Source organism: Charadrius vociferus, unplaced genomic scaffold (assembly GCF_000708025.1).
Source record: "Charadrius vociferus isolate BGI_N301 unplaced genomic scaffold, ASM70802v2 scaffold261, whole genome shotgun sequence".
In the NCBI taxonomy this organism is placed as follows: Eukaryota; Metazoa; Chordata; class Aves; order Charadriiformes; family Charadriidae; genus Charadrius; species Charadrius vociferus.
Window position 1 is genome coordinate 289,541 of NW_009646856.1, and position 12,833 is coordinate 302,373.

The 12,833-nt window shown below is 40.9% G+C and overlaps 1 protein-coding gene across 1 annotated transcript in view; it reads left to right on the top strand.

Annotated features, from left to right (window-relative positions):
• Nucleotides 1-11,299, top strand: part of TMEM63A (transmembrane protein 63A) — a 30,815-nt gene extending 19,516 nt beyond the window's left edge. Inside the window, exons 15-22 of the mRNA XM_009894281.1 lie at nt 1,348-1,434; nt 2,056-2,118; nt 3,064-3,226; nt 4,375-4,480; nt 6,420-6,587; nt 9,970-10,085; nt 10,462-10,524; nt 11,129-11,299. Of these exons, the coding sequence (XP_009892583.1) occupies nt 1,348-1,434; nt 2,056-2,118; nt 3,064-3,226; nt 4,375-4,480; nt 6,420-6,587; nt 9,970-10,085; nt 10,462-10,524; nt 11,129-11,299 (937 nt within the window). The remainder of the gene's footprint in view (nt 1-1,347; nt 1,435-2,055; nt 2,119-3,063; nt 3,227-4,374; nt 4,481-6,419; nt 6,588-9,969; nt 10,086-10,461; nt 10,525-11,128) is intronic.
• The last annotated feature ends 1,534 nt before the right edge of the window (nt 11,300-12,833 follow it).

Below are 12,833 nucleotides of genomic sequence, written 5' to 3' on the forward strand. Positions count from 1 at the left end.
GTGTAAGCAGGCTCAAGGGGTGTAGCTTCAACAGGAGGACAGGAAGTGCCTCTGATTCCGTAACTAGCTCGCTCTCTGGGAAGATAGGATATGGGGGTTTGGATCCCCTCTAGGCTGAGAACATCACAGAACCCCAGAATCCTCTTTCAACAGAAAGTGCTCCAACTGCTGGCGTGCTACTTATAAAAAGGGCATCCATCTTTTTGTTGTTTTGGGTGGAAAAATTTGTCTGGATGTACCTCTTGGTGCACAACTCAGTTGCTGTTGGATATTGTTAGTGGTGATCTGAGAAGACCTATGGGACCAAGGCACAGCAGATGTGTTGATGCAAGATTTTCAGATACGACTGGTGTACTCCAGAGACGTCAAGCACAGTGACGTGCTGCTAATTTGGAGAACTCAGAACAGCTTGGTTTGGCATGCCAGATTTCATCTCCAGTTTACCTACAGTCAGATAAAAGCATGATACTGTACACTCAACTTCACTCAATCTTTTTCCATAATGCCTGCAGCCATTTTTTGTTTGGTTTTATATTCTAAGGTCAAATTTTTTTTACTCTCTTAGTTTTTTTGTACCATTCCTTTTTTTTTTTTTTTGCTAGTTGCACTAGGCACATGAACTTTGAGCCCTTCTATATCAGTTGAAATAGCTTTGTAAAGTCACTAGTGATTGCAGATCTGATTTCAAGCATTGGTATAGTTATACTGATATGCCCAAGGGCTACACGATCCTATAATAAAACCTCTGTGATTTTAATGTGCTATCAGATACCACCTTTAACAGTCTGAATTGTTTATAGCAACTGCACTTTTCTGGCAACAGTGTGTCACTAGATAGATGTTCCTGCTACTGTAGTAGCAGTATAGCATTAGTTGTGTCATGTTGTTCCCAAAGACTTGACACTTGGCAAGGACAGTCAAGTAGCTTGTCTAAGTATCTAGTTTCTTGGCAGTGGTGCCCTCTTATGAACTGCCTAATCCCTCTTGGCATAACACTTGAAGAGCTGTTTGTTTACAAGCTGTTGCCAGATGTGAGTATCATTGGATGAGAGACCAGGTGTGATTGTCACACGTCCCCTTGCTTGTGGTGCAGACCTGTAGTGATGCTTCTCCAGAGTCTGGATTAGTCTTCAGAAATGTTGTCTGTGCCCAAGGAGATGTTCAGAGCCTGCTTGGTCCAAATTAGTGAATATCACAAAGATGTTTGTTTTGTGAGTTTCTTGTGGCAATGTGATATGGTTGGGCAAGCCGGGAGTCTGATGGGTGCTGACATTCTCTGGGCAAGATCCTTTGCGTGTGGAAGTCTTTTGTATGAGTTTCTTACTCAGTGACTTTTTATGTTGGTAGATCTGCAGAGAACAGAATAATGATGCATAAAGTCTACATATTTTTGATCTTCATGGTACTGATTCTGCCCTCCCTTGGTCTTACCAGGTAAAGAATCACAGTTTATCGGAGTAATGTTTTTATCATATGAGACAACTTCTGTTCTCTAGTTGCTAGTTGAAGTACCCCCACTCCCTGCAGTGTGTATGATTATGTTGTTGTTATGCATTAGTTTTCAATGTTCATTTTTCATCTGATGACTCATAGCCCTTAAAGTTTCCAAAGGCTGACTTTTGGCAAAGAAATTAAAGACCTTGTAAGATCAATGACTAATTGAGAGGTGCCCATATGCACCATCATAGCTCAGAACCCAGTTTCCTGACTATGTCTTATACTTCAGTTATAGTTGTCCTTTTCTTTCCACCTTCACAGTATTTTACTATTTCCCTGGCTAACCAGGTAACATGTATTTGTTCTATCTATATAATAACTGCTAAAAATGAATCATTAAAACTTTAGGATGAAGTAGATGGTTTCGTTTTGTTTCATTCTGTGTCTTTTTTCTTATTTCTGACTATCAGTAACTGTGATAAAGCTAAACTAGTCTTCAGATTATTTGGTTAAATTCTCTCTATCCATGATCCTGATCTGAGCTACTTTAAAAGAGAAGCAATTTTGCACAGTACTAAGCTGTTGGAGACTGAATTACATTAACTGTCTTTCTTGCAGCCTTGATTTTTTTTTCCGTTGGCTGTTTGACAGAGAATCGTCCGATTCTGCAGTTAGGCTGGAGTAAGTATGAGCAACTCTTTGCTAAAGGAATACTTAGGACTCTTTTTTTTTTTTTCTTTTTTCTGTTCACTAGCCTTGGTTAGTGTTTATTAAAATTTACTTGGGGATGGTATCCAGTGGGATGATGTTGAGCTTCTGAATAAGGGGAGGAGAATGCAAGTGATTTTGCTGTGAAGAAATCCATACTTTTTTCCTGCTAGCTAATGCATGCAAACATTCAATAGAGAGACAGTTATTTTCCCAAAGCCTTACAAGTTTTGTAGAAGACAAGAAAGGACAGGATGATATGATACAGGTGAGAGGGGACCAGAAAATGTACTGAGGATTGTTGCGTATCATGGACAGGGTATCTTACCAAGGATTATAATGAGACCAAATGGCTGCAGCAGTTCTCTTTCTGAAATCCATTGACTCTTGATTTTAAGAAACATGAACACTTTTATACCAGCATTACAGATGTTGGTTATTACAAGCTCTTGTGACTGTGGCTGGAGGGAAAGAATAGAAATGCAATTATTAGGACATAGTTAGGTTTCTAAATGCTGTGTCAAAATCAGTAACAAGACAACTAGGAGTTACTAAGCTAGGAGAAACACTTATCTGTTCCAGTCTTATCTCATCTTGTCTCGGGTTGCTGTTGCAAACATGAAATGATGCTCTTGTCTGCTATCAGCCACCCTCAGACTGCTGTATCTTTTTGTGAACAGTTTATTCCTTGTCTAAACAGCAAATTAGCCAAGCTCTTAGAGTATGCTACACTTATTGCATTTATAGCTATCTAGTACTCTTTTTCAACAAGATTATCGGAAGTCCTCTAGCCACTTCTTATGGTGTCCAGTGGTTATCCTTATGGTAAGAGATTTCCAGAGGTGATATGGATCCATTGTATATATGCTATATTTGCTTGTCTGCTTTCCAGTCAGTGTCTGATGTCTTTCCTTGCAGGTGTGTCTTTTTGCCTGACCAGGGAGCCTTCTTTGTCAACTACGTGATTGCCTCTGCTTTCATTGGCAATGGGATGGAGCTGCTGCGCCTCCCTGGCCTCATCCTTTACACCATACGCATGATAATGGCCAAGTCCACAGCAGAAAGGAAAAATATTAAACAGGTATTACAGCCTCTCCTTAGCAAGAGGCAATTAAATGACTGATCCTTGTCAGAAACAGTGGGAGCTCCCACCCTTAGTACCATCAACTAGCATCTCCTGTCACTTTCTTTTGGCCTTTGTTTCACTTATCCATCATAGGTTCATATTCCCTTCATTTGCAGCACAGATAATGGGGAGGTATTTATTCAAGTCAGAGATGGTCAAAAATCAAAATCCAAGCTCTGAACTTCAGGTATTCTTTTCATAGCTCCAAGTCAAGAGTGTGATGATTTAGACTTTATAGGATAATTCTGAATTTGTCGTACAGTCTAAACTTCAGGGTTTTTTTAAATTCAAATCTGTCTACAGTTAGTTTCTTCTGTCAGCCCACAGATGTGTACGACTTACTTTGATCTGAATATACACCTAGCAAAATATATACTTACGGCCTATATTCCATTTTAAGTGGTGGACTTTCACTTCCAGATGATGTGTCATGTTGCAGCTTGAAATTCCAGGTGTTAAAATGGGAACTTAAGCCTGTATACAGCTGCCCCTGTTCTTCTCTTTCTTCTTTCTTTTTTTTTTTTCCCTTCTTTTTCTATGGGTGGGTGAGTTCCATTTTTAAGATTCTTTTAAACATTCGCTTCTGTTAAATGTTGCATATAACTCCTTGCTGTGGTTGAAATTATTTGTATTGATTTCCTCATCCCAAGAGGAAGAAGTGGGAATACTGACCACACCAAAACTTAATTTTGAGCTTTCAAAAAGCCAGCACAAGGAACAGTACAGATTCAACGGAATCTGCAGTGAGATGAAGGTTCTGAGTTTGGCACAATTCTTTTCTGCCTTGTGGTTTTAAGTAGTTGCTTCTTGTAGATGAAAACAGATTCCGTGAGGAATTACTTCAAGGCTGTGAAAGAAGCAGCATGTTTTCTCTAAGTACAGATGCTTAAAATGCATACTACTTCATCTCTCTAATTACATCATTTATGCCTCTAAGGGAAATAAGTGATCTCTCAAAGGGAGAGAATGAGAGAAGGTGAATTGTTGCTTTAGTGAATCTATTCTTAACTCTGACACATTGATAGATAGTTTTGGGTGCTTTGTTTTTTGTATCAATGTGTCAGAGTTAAGATAGTTTTGGGTGCTTTGTTTTTTGTTCCTAGCAACAAGCATTTGAATATGAATTTGGAGCAATGTACGCCTGGATGTTGTGTGTGTTCACTGTCATCATGGCCTATAGCATTACATGTCCCATCATTGTCCCATTTGGTAAGTTTCCCGATGAGGTGTGGGCACTGTGTGAGTGAGATGGGGTCATGTGGGAGGTTCAGAGCGCCCAGTTCTGCATTCTTATTCCAGTTCAAATGCTAATAATCCGTAGGACTTGGATCCAAGTTTCCTTCCCTTCCTGTGGAAAAACAGGGCAGAAGATGGCGATGGTCTCTTACTGCCGTTAAGTTGAAATTATATTTAGTGTCTATTAGATGCTTATTTTATGTCTCAAGTTTGAGTGTATTAGCTCTGGTGGTGGTTTTTATAGTTAAGCATAGGAGTTTAGGGTGGGTTTGGAGATGAGGGGATTGTTTTTATCTCTGTGTTCTTGAGGTCTGGCAGAAGCAAGCTGCAGAGGGTACCCAGCCTGGAGGTCCACCTGAAGCAGCCAAACTTGACTTGAGACTTTGTGATCCCCAAATCCTTTAGGCACATTTGGAATAACTTTTGTTCTAAAGTTTGACTGATGTATATGAAAAGAAGTACAAATATAAGTGGCTTGATCCAGTATCAAGAGACTGGAAAACTACCTGTGTTTTCACTACTGCATCTCTTCTGCATCTCAAACCATTTATCTAAAATTCCACATCCTGAATGAGAATGAGAGAAGGGGTTGTGGTCATCAGTGTGCCATCGACAGCTCTATGCTGCATGGTCCTGACCCCGGGGATGTGACCTTACAATGTGCTGGTTGCTTTGCTGGGACGTGGTCTTGGTGAACACCGTAGCTGCCCTTTGACCAGAAAAGGAAATGCTGTATTCTCGGATAGGTTTGCTGGCTTAGAAAACCAGTTGAGCAGGAAATCGGGGCATGTGGGTGGAGCACAGCTGTCCTGTGGTGTAGATGGAGCTGTAGTCCTACAGGACCCTGAGAAGGTCTCAAGATCTCTGAGTTACAGACCTCCTTTTTCTAGGATGTTTCTCCTGTTTGGTTGGTTTATCTCTGTCCCATAATCAAAACATCTCTGCATTAAGTTGCCTATGTATCTAGCTTTGACTTGTTTTCTTCGTCTTGTACCAGCCATTAAATCCTGTATGGGTGTGCAAAAAATTAACAATCTGTCTAGAACTCATGGACAGTTGTCCATCTTTAGTGACTGTGACATGATCTATGTCTTATTTTATTGCATCTTTCGTTCACAGAGATTCTGGACTCTCATAAGAATTATGTATAAAGAATCATTTCAGCAGCTACAGATATTTCCACTCTGGAAACCTGTTTATCAGGCATAAGTAGTGCTAAATCATTTTATGTAGTTGGTATTTTCCTTTTCTAATGCAAAATTTTAGAGAGCTAGATACAATGTAATTAGCTAAATTTAAATATTGTTTGTAACTGGTGTTAATCAACAACTTTATTATTGGGAGAATGTAGCCATTTTTTTTGGTAACAATGTACTTGATATTTGTTTACATTTCATTTTGCGTGCAGTTGTAAATATCTGAATGTGCTACTGCATACCAGAGCTGTTGCAACTCATAGCTGTCACAGCAGGAACTGGCTTTTTTGGGGGGATAAGAAATAGCTGACTTGAAATTCAGTCATGAATCTGTTGAAGGCCGAGAGGGAGACGTTAAGCTGCTGTTAGACCTTTCTTCTTTACCAGTACAGTGGTGGAGGAGTTACCACATCTTCCCTACTGGCTCAGCCTCACGTGCCAGCACTAGGAAGGAGCTCTGGGTTTTCTCTGGGAGCGCGAGTGGTGCCACAGAGAAGCGTGTGGAGAGGGGGAGGGATGGGGAGACCCCAGGGTCTTGGGCTGGGGGTGCAGCAACCATAGGAGCAGGCTGCTGTCATGCAGCTGTACCCCATCCATATTTGGGCTGTATCCACCGTTGGTATCTAGATTTTCAGTCGTTTGATTGCTGTAGATCTGCTCACAGAATTGCTGCTTTTTATCAGTGTTTCACCAACCTCTCCCTTTTTGCCTTCCAGGTTTAATATACATACTCCTGAAACACATGGTTGACCGTTATAACCTTTACTATGCATATCTGCCTGCCAAGCTGGAGAAGAAGATGCACTTTGCCGCTGTGAATCAGGCCCTTGCAGCTCCAATTCTCTGCCTTTTCTGGCTCTATTTTTTCTCATTTTTGCGGCTAGGTGAGTATTACCTTTTTCCACCTAGAAGCTGCTTCTACCTCTCTTGCCAGCTTACCTAAATTACGTGTGAAGTTTCATAGGTTTTGTGGGCTTTTCTTTTTGCTTCCGTAAATGGGAAGTCATTGTGGTTACCTGTGGCACTGAATTACACAACATTTGCAGCTTACAGAAGTTTGCGTAAGGTGGTCTGATGGAGATGGCTGATATGTTAACTTAAAACTGTTAGCATGGAGCTTCATATTTCTTCATTTTACAGGAGATCATGTGTTCCTAAATCTGTAGAGTTTGAATTGGCCAGTTGGGCTGTGAAGTGACAGACAGTAAAAAACATTAATTAAAACAAAAATGTATTCAGAATTAGCTCTTTTGAATAAGATGGTCTCTGGCGTCACTACCTGCATTTGTGTAGTCTGTGCATAAGTTTAATGTGCCTGTGTGAATTGGCTATTTCCTCTGTTGTACAGCTGTCATTTAGAAAAAGCTGCTAAAATGTTGGCTAATGCTACTAAGGCCTGTGTTCTACATCATCCGTCAAACTTTGCATGGAAGACTGCAGTGAGATGGTGACTCTCTTTCCCCATATTGTAATTTAAAACCTCATGTTTTGTGTGTATTTTAAAAATAGGGATGTTCTGTATTTTGTAAATAGTTGGCATTGATAGTATTGGCTGTGGTGTACTAACAGCTTTGACATGAGAACAGGTAGGCGATAGCTTATGGCTTTTATCTGTGATACAGGAGGAAGCATTTGGCATGGAACAGGGATGATGCTGGAAGGAGTTGAGCTTCCCTTCTTGGGAAGTAGGCCCTTGGCATCTATCTGTATTTTGCCCTCTTCTCCGCTTTCACAGCGCTGATGACAAATGGCCATGATTGTATTGTATTTTTCTAGCATACCAGTAGTAAAAAATATATTGTTGGCAGACTGTCATCTAACTTTAGAGATAGCTCCCTGTGGTTGTAATAGGCACTGGGAACTATTGCTGCAGGCTGTCCTTGGATTTGAGCAGATGTCCCTGCGTTACCTGTATGTTTGAGAGCTTGTTTTTTCCCTTGTTTTGAGAGCTGTCTTTGCAACAAGGAAGACCAACAAATCCATCCTCCAAAATAACAGCAGAATTTCTAGACCATGCTTTAGAAGCATCAACTCCAAACATGCAGCAATTGATATGCCTCTTTAATTGTTATGAAGGAAATCCTGGTGTGGTAAAAAATAAATCTTTATAATAATGTTTTCTGGTTTTGCATCTGTGGTAAAACCATCATTTTGTCATGGAGCTTAGTAATGGGAAACACAGACCAGGTTACCATGTTTGGCTTGGTCAGTATAGAGGATCCTGTTTACAGGATGTTTTCAATGTGCAGGGCAGTCTAGCCAAGTGGTATGAGTCTGAGAGGTAGGAACTTGAGATTTTGATTTCATTGCCATAGATTTCATTGCTGCTTCTCATGCAAAAGAGAAGGAAGGAGGGGGAAGAGTGTTCTGCTTCCTTATCTGCAAAATAAATCAGTTTGTGTAAAGCTTGATTGCTTAGTCATTAATTTGTATAGTTTGCCTGGTGTGGATATTTCAGTCTGGTTGCAGATTCAGTGATAATACTGTTTCCTCACTCATTATATTAAGGCTGGAAGGACTTCTATCCCAGTTCTCAGTCAGGATCAAGTATCGCTTGACTGCATGCAGAAGGTGATAGGCTGTACTCATGTCATCTATGTCCTTCTCAGTCCCTGTTTTCTTCCTCAGCTCTCATGCCATCCATCCATCCTACACCAAAAGCATCCCTGGGCCTCTCACAACAGAGGAGGCAATGGTTCTATCTGCAGTTCAACCCGTCTCCTGGGATAGTCACTTAAGTCCCGTGTTCTCTAGAGCTGTTGGCTGGGAGGACTGCTGAGGACACAGGGCAGGGAAAACTGATCTTTGGAGATTTCTTCTTCCCTGGTCTCTGCTGTTTGCCTTGCGGTTCACACCATGCATTGGCTTTGGTGTAGACATGCCTTGCCAGCTGGTAAATACTGACATAACCTGCGCTTATAAAAATAACCTCCTCTAAAGGGCATTCCAGAATACCCATAGGGAGGTTTTTTCACTTCCTTTTTTGTTTTGAACAGTGATGTGTTTGCGGGGAGTTTTTTTGGTTGTTTTTGTGGGGCGTGGGGGAGTGGTGTTTATTGTTTCTCCCCCCTCATGAACAGATCTGCACAGGGCTTATATAACCTGCTAAAAAGTAAAACTTATCTGTTCTTTGCCACTGCATATGCTGGGGTTGCCACGCAAATATTTGAGGGATGGTGTTGCCTCTTTAGTCAAAAGAAGCTTGGAAACAGCTCGTTTTTGGGTTTGGTTTATTTTTTTTTCCCCCTAATATCTTATTCAAGTCTTCTTTGCTGCAAAATGAGATTAATTTCTTCAGAATATTTCCCCAGTGGACCTGAAGAATAAGTCACTGTAATCATTATAACTTTTTTCATACTAGAGGCTGCTACCATGTCCTTTCCTATAGTTTTATCTTTTTCTCTCTCTCTTTCTGTCTCTGAAGAAAAACTTACCATTCAGCTTAGTTCATGTTTACTCAGTTCCTTCTTGTGTTCCTTTTTCTTGGATTCCTCCCAGTTTTGTCCATATTTTATTGTGGTGTCCTACACAGACAAGGCTGCTCAAGTTGAAGATTCAGTAGCGTCAAATTATTTTGTATAGGTTCCAGAGATACGCTTTTTTTTCCTTCCCACATTTTGTGATAGCATCACACTATTGACTACTTTCCAGCTTGTAATCATCAGTTGTATTCTGCAGTGCTACAGACTTGTTCTCCCTCATATCTACATTTAATTTTTCCTTCCAAAATGTTGTTATTTACAGTTTTCTACATACAATTTCATCTTGGTCTTTTTTTTTTTTTCCTTGAAAGGGGGTGGGGTCATCTAATCTATCAATCTAGGGTTTTTTTTTTCTATTTTTTTTTTCCTTGTTTGCAAGCCATCTAGTTTGGTGCCATCCTTGTATTTAATAAATGGACTCTATCTATTACTTTCATTAATGATCTGTGAAATGTATTTTAGAAGTGGGTCCAGAATAGATGACTGAGGGAGGAGGAGAAGAGTTGCTCTGAGTCGTGTTTGCCATTCAAGTATTGCAGCCGCCTTTCTTGGCCTTTAAGGAAGCTAGGGAAACAGCTCTCTCAGCAGTTTCACCAATCAACAAGCTTTGTGCATAATGAGGTTCTCCTGTTTGTTGCTGGAAGTGGTGTGCCCAGTCCTCTAAGGGAAAAAAAAACCAACACAAAAAACAACCAAGAAGCTTCTGAAAATGGGGAAGATAGTTTTGTTTGTTTGTTTTTACTGCTATGTATTTTTATATTGTATTCTCTGGATATTTTTCTAGGCTTTAAAGCACCTACAACCATGTTTACCTTCCTAGTTGTCAACATCACAATCGTTATTTGTTTGGCTTATACTTGTTTTGGCTGTTTCAAGTACCTGAGCCCACTGAATTATAAGGTAAGATGGATACCTAACACCTTTCAGCACCTACCTATGTGCTTGATGTAGCACCAGATGTTCCTGCTGGGTTGTTTGTGCCTTCTCGCTAGCAACATCTGTCCACAAAGGTTCATCCCAGTAAGATGGCTGAAGAGGGCTGATAGGAGAGGTCAGCTGCTTGGCACGGTGGAAGCCTGTCAGTGATAGCAGGAACTGAATTTGAGAGGAAAGAGTAGTGTGGAAGAAGTATGCAAGAGGATTGGAGGAGGGAGTACCAGCACTGCACAGAGATCCCTCTGGGCAGGTTTTTGGGTGCTTACAATCTCTATATATTGTTTTGGCTTACCAGATTGATATTGTCTCTCTTCCTTTCCCCACCTGTTACTGGTTACAGATAGAAGACACGCAAGGTGAAAGAGGAAGCGACACAGATGTGCCAACCATCCCAACATCTTCTGTAAGAAGTTAAGAGTTACTAATATTCTCTTACGTTTCCTAGAAAAACTTAATTTCACACCCTGCTTACCAAAGAGCTTGTGTAGGACATGTTAGTCTGAATGGACTGTGGGATTTCCCATATGTGTGTGGGACCAGAGAGTTCTGCAGCTGGGCTCCTTGACTGTTCCCAGGTGGTGTTCCAGAAGTACCTTCGGCTGACGTTGTAGGACTAGTTGAGACATGCTACTTCCAGCAGCTCTGTACGCTGTCTTCTGGGCCTTACACCAGACAGATCCTCACATCTGGACAGCTGCCAAATGCAGTCAGGTGCCACTGCTTTGTGACTTTGAAAGTTGTGACATGTGTAGCGGGTCTTACCTGCCATGTCACTAAACAGGATGTAGGACTGAGGTAGAAATAGAGGTCTTTGTGCCACAGCCTACAAGTGCAGGGGAACGTTGCACCGGGAAGCCTCCGTTAGGGTGCAAAAGGCCTTAGGTGTTAAGGTGAAGAATGGGAAACGGATGAAAAGAAGAGTGGCGAGGGGAAAAATTATCCTGGGTGAATTATCCCAACGTTACACTTTGAGAGACTAGTAAAATCCTTAACACTTGTGATTTCAGATGTACGTGCCCCGAGTTTTGCATCCCTATTCTACAGAAAGGACGATGCTTGCCCATAAGGAGCAGCAATCATATGGCACCATGGACAACACTAATTCACAGGCAGAAGAAATCATAAACTATTCTGCTGGACCTGCAATTATTGAGCAGGCATCGAAAGGTTCGCTTTGAATACTAAGGACTAACACAAGGTGGAGCACTTGGTCCAGGTTTAGGAGAACTAATTCCCCACCACCACCACCGCCTAAGTATTCTGTTTTATTTACGTATTCCTGCCTACAGAAGAGATACAGAAATAATTCAGTGTGTGGTCTGCAGCTGTGCTCGGAGATTAAAAAGCAGATGCCTTGGGACTGATTGTTTTCTAGGCTGTATACACACATTGTGAGACGAACATGTTGAACACAGAGATGCTGATCCTCAGGGACTTCACTTATGCTATCTCATCACTTGCCTTATGAATTTAACTTATGCTGCATTTTGATACCTGGTCACCAAAGTAAATGCAGCTATTACAGCTGTCATTTATTTATTCAAAGTAATTCTTGCTTTTTTAAAAAAAAACAATAATAATAATAATGAAAAACCCTTTAGTATTTATAAATCTCTTGGGATGTGTTAAATCCTGAGGCAATGTCACTTTTGATGAAAATGCTGTTTACATGGGTGCTGAGGATGGTGTGTGGGAGTCTCTCCTCTTGTCACCCAAAGTACTCAGTGTAGATTTGACCATGGTTACTTTTTTTCCTTAAAAGAGATGAGGGAGTTACTGTGCACTTGGGTACTAAAAGTACCAAAACAAAAATATGGGTGTAAAGAAGGGAGTGATTGATAGTTTTTAGATATTTTTGGAGGGCATTTAGGTTGTTAGTCTCTGTTCACTTTTTTTAAGGGCCTTCCACAATGAAAGTTCACCTGCCAACAATAACAGATGTAAACATTTTATCTTTCTTTTAATCTTGTGTCAAAATGACATATCTCTGGGTTTTCTCTATAGTGCCAGTTATGTGAGCTGTAAGATACCAAGTTTTTAAATTATGTAGTAGGTGCCAATTTATTCCGAAGTACATTGTGTCAAAGTGTAACTAATAATCACCAAGCAATAAAACACTGAGTTCAGAGAAATTTAAGGCTGTCTTGATTGATTTGTTTTTTTCTTTGCGTATTGAAACAGTTCTTTTGCTAGCTGCTTCGCAGCATGATCGGTGTCATGAACTCTTCATAAGAGCACTGTCAGGAGGCTTAGAATGACAGTATGTCCCATGAGAGATTTGAATACTTTTAAATTTCTCTAGGGGGTGAATCTTGGTGACCTTTGGGTGGGAGAAGGTTTTGGCCCTCCCAAGCCTTCTGTTTGCCTGCTCATCATTAAACTGTTAGTTCCTGAACTTGACCTTTTTCTAGCATGTCTGTGAAGCAGCAACATCTTGAGATTGGAGTAGAATTTGTGCCATAAGTAAGTGTGTGCAGATGTTCAGTGTCTTACAGGACTGGCTCCAGCTTCCCCAGACAGCGCTCTGGACGAATGCTGAGCAGGAGACCTGCCCTGCTGCAAGAAGGACCCTGCAGAGCTCTGATAACCCTGATGACCTGCCCATCCTCTTAGGTGAAGGTACGTGTAACTCCTGGTTCTTGAAAGGCAAGTGGGGAGCCTTGTCTCATGGGGGGCATGGATTTGTGTCAGGCTTCTTTATACTGTCACTTC